General features: G+C 48.3%; 1 protein-coding gene across 1 annotated transcript; it reads right to left on the reverse strand.

Annotated features, from left to right (window-relative positions):
• Positions 1-5,814: 5,814 nt before the first annotated feature.
• Positions 5,815-8,248, reverse strand: RHOB (ras homolog family member B). Its single transcript, XM_006750530.2, has one exon. It carries the CDS (start codon positions 7,864-7,866, stop codon positions 7,276-7,278), a length of 591 nt encoding a protein of 196 aa, XP_006750593.1. The 5' UTR covers positions 7,867-8,248; the 3' UTR covers positions 5,815-7,275.
• Between the last annotated feature and the right edge of the window lie 5,812 nt (positions 8,249-14,060).

Here is a 14,060-nt window from a genome sequence, read left to right on the forward strand (position 1 = left end):
GGCAGACGCTTAACGACTGAGCCACCCAGGAGCCCAATAAATCTTTTTTTAAAAAAAGGAAGTTGATCGTCCCTAAATATCTGTCTTTTCTTTAATTAATTAATTTGTTCATTCATTTATCCTACAGTTTATTGAGGTCCCAGTATGTGCCAAGCACCATACTGGGCATTAGGGACATAGCGGGGACACGGCAGACATGGTCTCTAGGCACATCATGGAGCTTATGATCTAGCTTCCACTCTCCTCTCCCTTCACATACTCTTCCCAGGGCATCTTACCCCTTCTCCAAGACTCCTACTGCTGCCTGTGCCCTGACGGCTCTCTCTTTGCTCAGCTGACCCATAAACCCATCCAACTATATGCCAGACCGTGCCACATGGGCATCCTGACTTGTGGCTGGCAATGAGGAAACGAGTCTCATGTAGAGAAGGACAGTTGACCATCATGACCATGAGTCTTATCCCAGAATGTTTTTATCCTGGGGATCCCTGTTCTGATTCCAGATGAAGCCACCATGATGGGAGCCCTCAGAAGTGCTGCTTCTCTTTCCCACCCACCCAGACATAGATGACATTATTCACGGCAGAGCTAAATCCAGGCTAGAACATTTAGCGAGACTTTATTGAAGGTTCCAAAAGAACAGAAGGGAAATTGAGGAGCTTGGGTGGCTGAGTTGGTTGAGCATCCGACTCTTGGTTTTGGCTCAGGTCATGATCTCAGAGTCATGAGATCGAGCCCCGTGTCAGGCTCCACACTCAGCGCAGAGTCTGCTTGAGATTCTCTCCCTCCCTCTGCCCCTCCCCCCACTCATGCACCCTCTCTCTCTCAAAAAAAAACTTAAAAAAAAGAACAGAAGGGAATTTTTAAGCCACCAGGTGTAACTTACAATTGGCTGTTGGATACAGTTTCTCCTGAAGCCCACTGACCTGGATGGCCCTCATGGGGTCTCTGCCTAACCTGGCCACCCCCTTAAAGCAGAAGTCTCCTCCCCTCCCCACAGAGCATCACCATCCAGCAAGACCTTAAAATCACCTAAAGCAGCTCCTCAGGGAGACAAAGGCGCTCCCTTTCCCTGTTGCCTAAATGCCACTTTCTAAGACCTATCTCCCCGTACTTGCTTCTTCCAAGGAAGGTTGATCCAATTGATGAATGTCTCCTCCCTTCAGGGGAGACTTTTCTCACCCATATAGATTGCAGCTTTTCCTCATGACCTGAACAGCACACACTAGTCTAACTGTACAGAAAGCACACGGATTGTGGTCTGAGAAGGAAGATGAGAACAAGAAAGACGGTGTTCATCCAAAGGTACCCCATACTCAGTGCATATAAAACCATATTCAATGTGGCCTTCCAGTGCGTTCCAGTGCCCTGCCTCCAAATGCTTATTCTTGCCTTAAATAATGGCATCAGCATCCTCAATGTCACCCAAGCCAGAATCCTGGAGGTCAGCATGGTGCCCCCCACTCATATTCCCATATCTTCTACCTCCTGGATGCCTTTCCAATCTGCCCTCTCCTGCCCATGTTGGTGTCTTGGTTCAGACCTTCTCATCTCTACCTGGACCAGGAAAAAGTCTTCTTCACTGACCTTCTTGCCTCTGGTTTTCCCTGCTCCAATACATCCTCCACACTGCAGTCAGGGTGATTTTTCTCAAATCAGTATCCCACCATATACGTAAGGTTGTCGTCCCGGAGCCAGACAGCCTGGGTTCAAATCTGTATGAGTTCTGAGACCATAAGCAAGGTCTGTTTGTCTAACAAAGCAAAATGTTTGTCTAACATTTTGAGGCTCAATTATCCCACCAGGAAGTGAGGATAACAGTATCTACCTGAGTGTTGTCATAGAGATTGTGGTATACTGCTTCTAAAATGGCTCCCCCCCAAAAATAAAAAAATAAAATGCCTCCCAGTGGTCCCACCTTCTGGTGTGCATGCCATTGGGTAATGCCCTCCCACTGACTGTGCATTGGACCCAGTTACTTGCTTCTAATAAATAGAATACAGCTAAAGTAATGGGATGTCACTTCCAATATTAGATTATAGAAGATTTGGATGCCTGTCTTGCCCACACTCTCCCTCCCTCTGGCTCTTCTCTCTCACTTGCTCTGATAAAGCAAGCTTCCATGTTGTGATTGCCCTATGGAGAGGCCTACATGGCAAGGAGCTAAATGTGGCCTCAGCCAATGAGAACTGAATCCTGCCAGCAACCAAGTGAGTGGGCCGGAGAACAGATCCTTCCCCAGGGGAGCCTTGAGATAAACCCAGCCCCAGCCAACACCTTGGTTACAGTTTTAGGAGAGACCCTGAGCCAGGGCACCCAGCTAAGCTGTGTCTGGATTCCTGACTCACAAAAACTGAGATAATAAATGTTCTGAGCCACTAAGTTTTGAGATAATCTGTTATGCAACAATAGATAACTAAAATGATGCCGACGAAGGGCTTAGAATAGGACCTGATGCAGAGCCAATAAATATTAGCTCTCATCATCATCATTATTATTACTTGTTTGGACATCCTGCTAGATGGAAAGCTCTAGGAGGGGATGGAAGATGCCTGCCTATTTGTCTACTGGGTCCCAAGTTCCTGGCATAATGCCAAGCACAGACAGAGTCTTTTTGTCAACAGGAAATACTGATGAGTAAAAGAATGGGCAGGAAGGGGAATGAACTGGGTCCTCCAGACTCGTACCGCTCAGGCCAGAAAAGGGGCTGCTGAGAGTTGGGGGCGTGGGGAGCAGCCCGGGTGCCCAGGTTCTCCCTCCAGCCAGAAGATGGACCAAGTAAAGTGGTAAGAGACGGTCCCCCAACAGGCTGGAGTACAAGGTCCCTTTGTGGTATTCCAGCCTCCTCAAGCCCAGGCTATATGTTTCCCAGGAGCCCAGTTACCACAAAGCTCGCCCTTGTATCCACCCTGAGCCCTGGAAGGCATAGAGAAAACAATGAAACCATCATCACCAAACTTCTCTCCTGGCCTGTGTGTGGACAGGGAGGGCAGGGGAGTAGCTGTGTTTGTCTTGGCTGGGTAACATCATTTTTCTTCACTGAAGAAATATATGCCAGAGGTCCTAAAAGTAGAAGGTAGCTCTCACCCAAGAGAGCTTTATTCCCAGAGGCCCAGCCCCACAGTAATACAAAGAAGCTATATCTCCTACCTACACATCACTGGGCCCTGTTTTAAGACTCAGTTCAAATGCCCCCTCCTCCATGAAGCCCTCCCCAACTTCCCAGGCTCCTGTTGGTGCCCTGGGATTAATGCCTCCATTTGAGCATGCTGTATTCAAAGTACTAGTGAATGCATTCCCGGAATTGCCCGGCCCACCAGGCCAAGGACCTTGCCCTATTTGCTTTTGTATCTCTCATCTTAGCAGCGCTGACAAAGTAGGTGCCAATATTGAGTGAATTACCCAGAGCTGTTGCATTCTGAATTCAGGAGTGGCAGAAATAAATCTCTAGAAGGGTGGGAAACCCCCCTTTGCACAAGAATGTAGAGAAGATAGGGGTTACATGCAGTTCATCGTAGAAGGGAGGCTCTCGTAGAAGTGCTGTACCCCCTGGGGTAAGGAAGTGGGGACTGCAGGGAGAGACCCCCCCTCAGTCTGAGGAATTCCAGCTACTATGACTTCCCTCCTCTGTGCATGGACAAGGACTCTCCCTTATTCTGATCCAGTGGTTCTCAAAGTGTGGCCCCTAGGCCAGCAGCATCAGCATCACTGAAGACCTTGCTAGAAATTCAAGTTTTTGGACCCCACCTCAGACCGCCTGGATCAGAAACTCTGGGGGCTAGGCCCAGCCATCTGTGTTTTAACCAGCCCTCCATATCACTCTGATGCATGCTTAAGTTTGAAAACTGCTATTCTAAGTACACTGAAAAAGAAGTTCACGCATGGGAAAAAGAACTTAGAAATACAATCCAGATTGATTTAAAATTAAGATTAAATGAGAACCCGAGCCAATGCCCCTTGCTATGAAATGCCCAGGATCAATGAAACACCCCACTATTCTCTATGAAACAGCTCAACAGGCAATTAGATGAACTCAGCACATTTTATTTTAAATGTGCAAAATGAATTTTCATATCCTAAGAGTAACACCAGATGTTTTACTTCTTTTTCCTAATTGATTTTCCAGCCTACAGCAATTCGTCTTTATATTTTCCAGTTGGATCCCAATGCAGCAAGAAGAGTGTGTTCCGGCAGGATTATTAAATGCCATGCATTTTAAAACAAGCATAACTCAGGCCGCCATGCGTCATCTGGGTGGTTGTCTCCCCAAAATATTAAAAAAAAAAAACAAAAAACGCAGACAGCTCTAGGTACCAGGCAGATTCTGAGCAGGCAGGAAACCCAGAAAAGGCCCTTTCAAAGGGCTGGGTCTCCAGGCTCTTGGCTGGTTACAAAGCTGAGTCCTGGGCAGTGAGCCCAAGCCTGAGCTCTTCTCCACAGAGTCCTGCACTCCCTGGTACAGAAGGATTTGCTTGCTGTAAAACCTGCAAATCAACATTTTGTTTTTCTATGGGAAGTTTTGTCTTTAAAAGGGAGAAGAAAAAGTAGGCTCTGGGGATGGAGGTTGAGTGGGGCCGAGGGGTCAAGGAAGGGGGGGAAGCAGTGGCTCAGAGAAGAAGCCAGTTTGGGTGGACCCTCTCCCATTCTGCACTTGAGAGAAGCCCAGACGATTCCCCTCTGTGGGCTGATGGGCCTGGAGGCGCGGGAGGCCCTGCTCTGGTCAGGCTGAAGTGGGGGAAAAGTCACCAGCAACCAGGTTTGCCTCACACAACAAAAGCCCTTGGGAGTCTGGGGAAAGACAGGAACTGAAGTCTCAGGCTTTGAAGGGAATGACTTCAAAAGGAAACTTCTCCGTCTCTGCTCTCTGCCCCTGAGTGCCAGAAAGCCAGAAAGTGCTGATTCCAAAAACAAAACCCACACATCTCAGGTCGTTGGGAGAGGGGGGCACTATTAGCCACTTTCCCTAGCAGCTGCAGAGAGCAGGCAGGTTTGAGTCCCAACGCCTGGAACAGGATTTTAATGTGGTCTCCAAGTAAAACTCTGCCCTGCCCCCTGTCCCCACCGGTTCTGAGACCCACTGCAGCTGACTGAGTGTCTGAAATTGGAGCTCATCCTGATTAAATCTCAAAATGTGGCTGTCCCAACTTTAAATAACAGCCACCCCAAACATCCAGTGTTCTGTCCATTACGTGGCCAGTCTCTGAACTTAGAATACTGCATTCTAGCTTCCTAATAGACACACACCCAGATGAAAGTTCAATGATCGAAGGATCGGGTCAGGATTTGGGCTCTCCCCCGCTTCTACCCCCAGAGCTCTGGCCACAAAAGTTAACAATCTACAATCTTACAGGGTGCTGTGGAACCCTTTGAGGATGTGAAGGGAATCCGTAACCAGCCTCCTAGACAGAGAGCTCGGCCCCACACCTGTGATTAACCAAAAAAAAAAAAAAAAGTTACCTAAATTTAAAATGCACAGATGACAACTTTTCAAGTTTCAAGGGGTAGGAAGCAAAGGCCCCACAGACTTAGACACAGTGTTTTTAAAGACATACAGACAATACACATCAGGTCCAAGGTTTGGGAACTGGGTGCCTGGGTATCCGAATCATCTTCCTCTGGGATGGGGACAGGAGTAACTGGTCTCCCATGGCGACCCAAACCCCACACATCCCCCCAGGGATTTCAGCCTCATCTACCACAAACACTATCAGGGAAATGGAGTGGTGGCAAGAAAGTATCTTGCCTAGCAGAAGTCTCCCTGTGCCCCAAATTCAAGAGGATAAATTTTTACACACTATTAAATCACAGGAGCCATTTTATAAATGTCATCATAGTCTTTTAATATTTTACATAAAAAACTGTATACACAGCTTATAGAACTTTTATGTAAACATCATAAGCTCACCACTTTGTCATTTGTCAGTTTATTTAAAAAATAAAAAAACAAGACAACAATTTAGTAGAAGTACCACTGGGTGGGGAAGGGAGGGTGAGAAAGGAGAGACTAGGGGCAGGTTCATTCTCTGTACAGAGATGCAGAGAAAATTTCACATAGCTTTCGAGACTGCCTTGTGAAGAAAAAAAAAAAAAGGAGGGGGGAGTTAAATAGGTCCCAATACTTGTTACTGCCCTTTATCAAAATAGTGCGCATACCTGCACAAATAAAATCGCAAAACAGTGTTGCCATTTTCAAGAAAACAAAACAAAAATTAGTGGTTTCTTTTTCTTGTTTTTTAAAAGTCATCATCATCTTTTAAAAAAAAAAAAACATCAGAAGTAGATGAGGTTACAGCGTACAAGGGTGGTCAGAATGCTGTCTTATGCAAATGACCAGAGCATTAAGTGTCAAACAACAAAACAATTGTGCAAAGAATTCTTTCAAAAAAAAAAACAAGTTTTAGCTTTTAAATAAATCAAATAACATCAGTTTCTTGGACCGAACAATTTCCACTTGTATGACAGGCACAAAGTTCGCTTATGGCAAAAAACGACCCAAAGCACTCTCTCCGTCCTCCTGCCCGGGGCCCGGTGAGGGGTTCGCCTGGGGCTGGCCCGCAGGATCCGACAGAGTCTGGAAGCTGTGTCCTCTCAGCCCCACGGCAGTTGCAAATGTCTTCCCCAGGGGTTGGCAAGCTGGCCAAGTCCTGTTCATGCTTGGATGGGCGCCCGACCCAGGCTGGGCCGGGGCTCTTCCGGCGCCCTGTCACTCCACCCACCACCACCATTAAATACACCATCCCACCTCCGAAAATAAAATTATATCTATATTTATATAACACCCCATCCTCCCCAGCCCTCCCCTCCCGCAGTTCCCGCGGTCTATGGTACAGACAAGGGATAGCAGGCGCTCGCTGCGTTCTGGGCGAACATCTGATGGGGCGCGGCTGCACCCCGGCGCCAAGCTCTTCTCCGGGGACCGGAGGCGGGGGCGGGTGAAAGTGGGGCGGGGGAATGGAACAAACACACAGCCACACACTCTGAAGAGGCTTGGCTCCTCAGAAAAGGGTGCTCGAGGGACCCTTGGCACTCAGGAGGCGCCCGGGCCTCTCCAACACAGCCGGACGCACACAGACACTGGAAAGGGGGCGCCCCGTGCCTCCCACGCCGATTCCCGGCGCCAGAGCCAGAGCCAGAGCCGCCGGGTCACAGGTGCCGGGCCGGTGGGGTCCTTGGGGGGCGCGGGTCTCCCCTTCTTCGGGCTCGAGGTGCGGGGTGGGGGGTCGGGCCCGAGAGGGGGAGCCGCGCCGGCAGGGGCAGGCAGGGCGGGCGCGGCCCTCATAGCACCTTGCAGCAGTTGATGCAGCCGTTCTGGGAGCCGTAGCGCTTCTGCAGCGCGGCGCGCGTGGCCGTCTCGAAGACCTCGCGCACGCCCTCCTTGGTCTTGGCCGAGCACTCGAGGTAGTCGTAGGCTTGGATGCGCACGGCCATGGCGCGGCCGTCATCCGTGCGCACGGGTTCCTGCTTCATGCGGGCCAGCTCCGTGCGGACGTGCTCGTCGCTGCGCAGGTCTTTCTTGTTGGCCACCAGGATGATGGGCACGTTGGGGCAGAAGTGCTTCACCTCGGGCACCCACTTCTCGGGGATGTTCTCCAGCGAATCGGGGCTGTCCACTGAGAAGCACATGAGGATCACGTCGGTGTCTGGGTAGGAGAGCGGCCGCAGGCGGTCGTAGTCCTCCTGGCCCGCCGTGTCCCACAGCGCCAGCTCCACCTGCTTGCCGTCCACCTCGATGTCGGCCACATAGTTCTCGAAGACGGTGGGCACGTACACCTCGGGGAACTCGTCCTTACTGAACACGATCAGCAGGCACGTCTTGCCGCACGCGCCGTCGCCCACCACCACCAGCTTCTTGCGGATGGCCGCCATGAGCGGGCCGGGCCCGGGCAGCAGGAGGGGGCCCGCGAACGCCTCGCTGCCGTCCCGCTCGCCGCTCACTGCTCACCTCGGGCTGCGCGCTCGGGGGCGAGGGTCGCTAGCTGCACCCGGGCCCCGCGGTGGCGCGTTCTCTCGGTGCGCTCCGGCTGCCGCGGCGGGGGCGCGGGGGCATAGGGCGCGCCGGGCGTCTCCGCGCTGCTCCCGGGCGGTGGCCGCTCTTCTCGCCCCGAGCCCGGGGTCCGCGCCTTTGTGCGCAAACGGTGCCTGCAACAGCAGAGCCGGCCTAGTTCCCTCCCCGGTTTCTATAGATCTCGCCCAGGGTACAGGAGAGCCCTCGACTACATAGACTGCGGTGGCAGATGCGGGCTGCGGCCCTAGCGCCCGCTATTTAAAGAGTTTGGCCACTTTCTTAATATAGCCGCCCAATGGGAAGCGAGCCGACTGAGCTCATCGCTGCGGAGCTTGGCTCTCATTGGCCACCCGCTGCAGCCCAGGGGCGGGGCCGGCCGAGCGTGATTGACGGCCCAGGCCGCGGGGTTGGGAGAGGCGGGCGACTGGGGAGTCTGCGCTTCCGCTGGCGCTGCGGAGCCCTGGCCGCCCCAGTGTTACCCCCCCGCTTTGGCCGCGTCTTCTGCGCGCCGGGCCAAAGCCCGGAGCTGGGGGCCTGGAGCCTGCGGGGCCCGGGCGAGCGGTTCCGAGAGAAGGCAGCACTTTGTGGGGCGTTGGCGACTCCCTCCCACTCAAATTTGTCCCGCTTCCGTGCAAACTCCCAGCGGTGGCCGGACCTGTGGGGGAGGGAGCGGCTCCTTTAAGCGGTTTTGTTTTTAAATAAACACACACACGTTTGTTTCCAAGGAAGGTGTTTTTCTTTCCTTTCAGAAGAGGCCCGTTCTGTCGTCTAGTCCGCCACTCCCAACTCCCCCACCCGGGGACTCTTCGTGGGACAGCACTAGGTTTGGACCCGTGAGGCCAAGAGCTGACTGTGAGCTGGGTGGGCCTGGGCCTAGCCTCCAGCTCTTCCAAGTCCTATCGCCACCCCTCCTCCTCCCCACCCTCCACACCAACCACCATCCCCACCGCCCCCCCCCATCTCTAGGTGAAGATTAGGGGAAGGAGGGACCGTGAAAAAGGAAGGTTGGGGCTGGTTGCAGGACTTCATGTCCACTTGGAGGGAGTTACAAGGCAGAAAAACGCAGCTTTGGCCCTGGTTGGCATGATTAATTCGGATCCTGGTAGTCAGGCTGCTAACTGTCTGAAGTAAATAGTACAATAAAATCCAACAACCTCCCACCCCATTGGGCAAGAAGAGGATGAGGCCTGAGGCAGGGGACAGAGAGGGGCGGACAGGGAGCTTGCAAGCGAGGACACAGCAAATTAGTGTCTGGTGGGGTGCTAGATCTTTTCCTACACACCAGGACTTGATTCATCTATCCCAGAGTGGGATCTAGAAGGACCTCAGGCAAAGGATTTCACAGGACAAAACAGGGAAGCGGGGGACAGAGGGAGGGCTTGGCTCTAAGAAGGAAGAGTTTGAAAAAACAGAGAGGTGGGGAAGAATAAGACAAACTCTAAAAACAGGGACTAGCTTAGGGTGACTGGCATGCTGCTGGTGACTCTTGATGGAGAGAGAGAGAGTTGAAACTCAGGTTGAGGCCAATCATGGAGGGCTAAAGTACCAACTACCCAGTTTGGGCCATATCCATCATAGAGGCAGCGGGGTGCCTACTGGTTTTTTAGCAAAGGAGAGACTCACACATCATAATGAGGTTATGGCCTCATATTTCTGCCTCCCTTTCTAAGACTGGAAGCTGGTGGAGAGCCAGGATTCTGTCTTACCTCAACATCGTGAAGCACAATGCCTGACCCTATGAAAGAACCGGTAAATGACTGTGGAGAATTCGCCTAAATGCTCAGGAACTCAGAACTTTCTGGGGTCTTCTACCTCAGATTCCAGGCTCTGTGTTGACAGCCATCCAACCAAGCATCAAGCTGTAACTAAGCTGTGGTCTTTTCACGTATGATTCGTATGTTTAGGTCTGGGTCTCTACGTGAACACCACAGATATAACAAGTCAAATAAGACAGTAGTGCCCTAATCCCTAAACCCTGTCCTATAGGGAACATACTGAAACACCCAAACGGGCTCCCCTCACACTGGATAAGCTCCACTGTTTTTGTTTTTCAGATCTAAGGAACAAGTAAATAATTTTTCCACAGTGGGATCCCACGGGAGAATAGAAGGGTTTTTTTGATCATTGGTTTAGGGTTCCCACCTGGAAACTTTTCTTTTTTTCTCTTTTCTTTTATTTTTCTTCTTCTTCTTCTTCTTCTTCTTCTTCTTTTTTGTTAGCCTATTAGAAAAATTTTATCTAAATTTTTCTTGTTTTAGTCAAAACCTTTTATAGCTGTATTGTTAAAAACACGGCTTTCCTTTATCTTAATATAGCTTGAGAATCTTGGCTGTGTCCTTAAGCTTCGAATATTAAGAAAAAATATCAAACAAAACTTCGTACCATGTATTTTTTGAAAAACTGAAATACAAAGAATCAGGAAGAGGGATTCAATTCACTCATTTCCTGGCTCTCAGACATAAGATATGAGTGTTCCAAGCCTGAACTTCAATATCGCAATAATTTCTAAAAATACTCGGTTGGTAAATATGCCAAAGTAAACAAAGAGAAAAATCCGTGTTCTGCAGCAAGTTCTCTTCATGCTGTTCATTTTTATGTCCGGGATACGTTGACAAACTCTGTGGAAACGGACTACTTCGAAGACTGCACCGCTCACAAGATAAACTTTTCCAAACTAGGTGATGTGCCAGACAGGCTCCTCCCTGCGCCCCCTCTCCCTGCACAGGGTACTCCCGTTGAGGGGCAAGGGCAGGGATTGGTCCATGAGAAGAAATCATGTTACAAATTAACTTTGTTAACATATAGACTCACTGTGTGACAGACGCCTACACCAGTGAGAGAGGGAAATGATCCCTCAGACAAAAGAGAGATGTTAATCTATCTCCAATCTTCAGTTTCATTTATTTGGGGTATTGTTTTGTTTTGTTTTGTTTTGTCCAGTGTTTCCTACAGATCCTGTAAATCACCCCCCAATTGCTCTCAGACAATACCAGAGACTGGAATGTTCATTAGATTTTAGTGCCACCTTGTGGTAATCTTAATAGGGTATATATATATATATATATATATATATATATATAGTATATGTGTGTATATATAATGTATATATGATTATAAAAACTCTTATCTAGTTAAAAAGCATGCATTTTATGACTATTTTTATTTTAAGATTTTTTCACAGGATTTCAAACCCTAGAGTTTTACAAGTATATTCTTTAGAAATTCTTCACATATATATTTATACATCTATTCACATAGATATTTCTACACACGTACAACTCTTTTCATATACACTTAAGAAATTAATTCTTTCCTAAATAGTAACTTCTTTTTTTTCTTTTCAAGTAGGCTCCACACCATGGAGCCCAAACCAGGGCATGAACTCATGACCCTGAGATCAGGATCTGAGCTGAGTTCAAGAGTCTAACACTTAATGAATGAGCCACCCAGGCGCCCATTACGTTAGAAGTTACACTTAGTAACTTCTAAATGAAATTTGAAGAAAGAGATAAAAAGCTATGGCATCTCACTAATTTACGTAACAATGGACTTCTTTTGCCCTAAATATAATATATAGAAATGTAAAACAACTTTAACGACAAAAATCATCTTTTTTCTCCAGTTCAGAAAGTAATTATTGGATATTAGAAGTAATAATGATTTATTTACCAATAGGCATTTACTGGGAATCAGAAACGCCATAGACATTCCTGACAGTATTTGATTTTTAAATTTTTTTTCCCACTTTAACGAGTACCTTGAAGTCTCTAGGACTACTGTCAACCTTCCATCTCTGCAGTGAGCTCTGAAACGGGGAAGTCTCTTCTAAAACCACCCATGCAGTTGCAATGTGGGAAAACCAAGGAGGTTTGGGCCCATTCGGCCGTGAGTTACATAGAGAGCCTTCGGGCTACTTTCTGCGGTCTCCAGCTATGAGCCACAGCAGGTAAAACATCCGTCTCCTGCCCTAGGATTGTGGTCCAATGGGACCCAGGCCTAAGACAGGGAAGGCTGGGCTCACTGGAGAAGCACCATAGCTAAACTGTTAAACTTCAGAATGTGGGCGTTGAACTCAGATCAGACAGACACCTGTCTGTCCAGCCCAGGGCCAGGTCAAGGGGAATAGGCAGTGGGCAGTGGGGCAGATCCTAATCACTCTAAAATTTTGCTGTGTCCCATTCCAGTAGCCATCAGCTGCATGTGGCTGTTGAGCACTTGAAATGCTGCTCGTGCCACTGAAGAGCTAAGTTTTTAATGTTATCTGATTTTAATTCATTGAAGCTGAAATAGAAAAACTGATATTCAGGGGGAGGAAATGGGGAGATGTTGACCAAAAAGTACGAACTTCCAGTTACAAGATGAATAAGTTCTAGGGATCTGCTGCGCAGCATGGTGACTGTAGTTAATAATACCGTATTGATACTTGAAAGTTGCTCAGAGAGTAGATCATAAATGTTCTCGCCACAAAAAAAGAGATGGTAATTACATGATGTCGTCAAGGGCTTAGCTAACACAGTGGCTGTGGAGGTAATCATTTTGCAGTATGTAAGTGTATCATATCAACACTTTAAACTTGTCCACCTAGAGCTTACCCAACGTTTTATGTCAATTATATTTCAATAATGATGCTAAAAGAAAGAACTGAATGAATACTGATATGGACCACAAAAAATTAAAAAAATAAAAACAGATATTTAATTCAGTTATGGGAAACTTTTACATAGGTTTGAAACAACTTAGGTGTGTGAATCTACTTTCTCCTACTGGAAATTTTATGGAGTCCAAATACAGATTGAGGGACGCCTGGGTGACTCAGTCAGTTAAGCGTCTGCCTTCAGCTCAGGTCATGATCCCAGGGTCCTGGGATCGAGCCCCGCATCGGGCTCCCTGCTTGGCATGGAGCCTGCTTCTCCCTCTCCCTCTACTGTTCCCCCTGCTTGTGCGCTCTCTCTCTCTGACAAATAAATAAATAAAATCTTTAAAAAAAGAAAAGAAAAAACAAATACAGATTATTTTCAATGAAAATTTAGCACCCGAATTAAGATGTAAACATGTAAAAAAACACATAAAATAGTCCATAAATATATTTTATATTAATTACATATTGAAATGATAGTATTTTAGATATAGTGAACATATTTTTAAATTTATTAGATTTAATATGTTGGGTATACTTGGATATATAATTCAAATTAATTTACCTCCTTATGGTTTTTAATGTGACAACTAGAAAATTTCAAATCACACACGTGGGGGCACCTGGGTGGCTCAGTCGGTTAAGCATCTGCCTTCGGCTCAGGTCATGATCTCAGGGTCCTGGGATCGAGCCCCGCATCGGTCTCCCTGCACAACGGGGAGTCTGCTTCTCCCTCTCCCTCTGCCTGCTGCTCCCCCTGCTGTGCTCTCTCTGTCTCTGTGTCAGATAAATAAATAAAATCTTAGAAGAAAAAAAAATCACACACATGGTTCACATTACACATCTCTTGGATGGCACTGCTCTAAAATGTCTACCAGTCGGGGCACTGGGTGGCTCAGTCAGTTAAACATTTGCCTTCCGTTCAGGTCATGATCCTAGTGTCCTGGGATCAAGCCCCACATTGGGCTCCTCGCTCAGTGGGGAACTTGCTTCTTCCTCTCCCTCTGCTGCTCCCCCTGCTTGTGCTCTCTCTCTCTGTGTCAAATAAAATAAAATGAAATAATAAAATAAAATAAACTGTCTACAAGTGCACGTGGCTCTCTGGCTACTCCCTCACACATCGTCTCAGGGAGTCACTTTTGTATGAGCCCCCTGAAGCCTGTTAATCTTCCTATGGGTATAATTTCCTTTTATTTGTGCCAAACTCACTGCTGGGTTTCATTTCAGAGGGCCCAGACACTCAGCTGAACACGGGCTGGGACAATCTGGAGCCTCCCTACCCCCCTTTCCCCTGCTGCTCTCCAGGCCAGGCACCCCCTCGCCTTTCATCTGCCCCCACCACAGCGGCAACCCCTCCCTAATAAGTCCAGCTCTCATCCCGAAACCGGGAGGTATTCTCCTGAGCAGTAGAGGCTGTTT

Source organism: Leptonychotes weddellii, chromosome 10, assembly GCF_054177405.1.
Source record: "Leptonychotes weddellii isolate Sample4059 chromosome 10, ASM5417740v2, whole genome shotgun sequence".
In the NCBI taxonomy this organism is placed as follows: domain Eukaryota; kingdom Metazoa; phylum Chordata; class Mammalia; order Carnivora; family Phocidae; genus Leptonychotes; species Leptonychotes weddellii.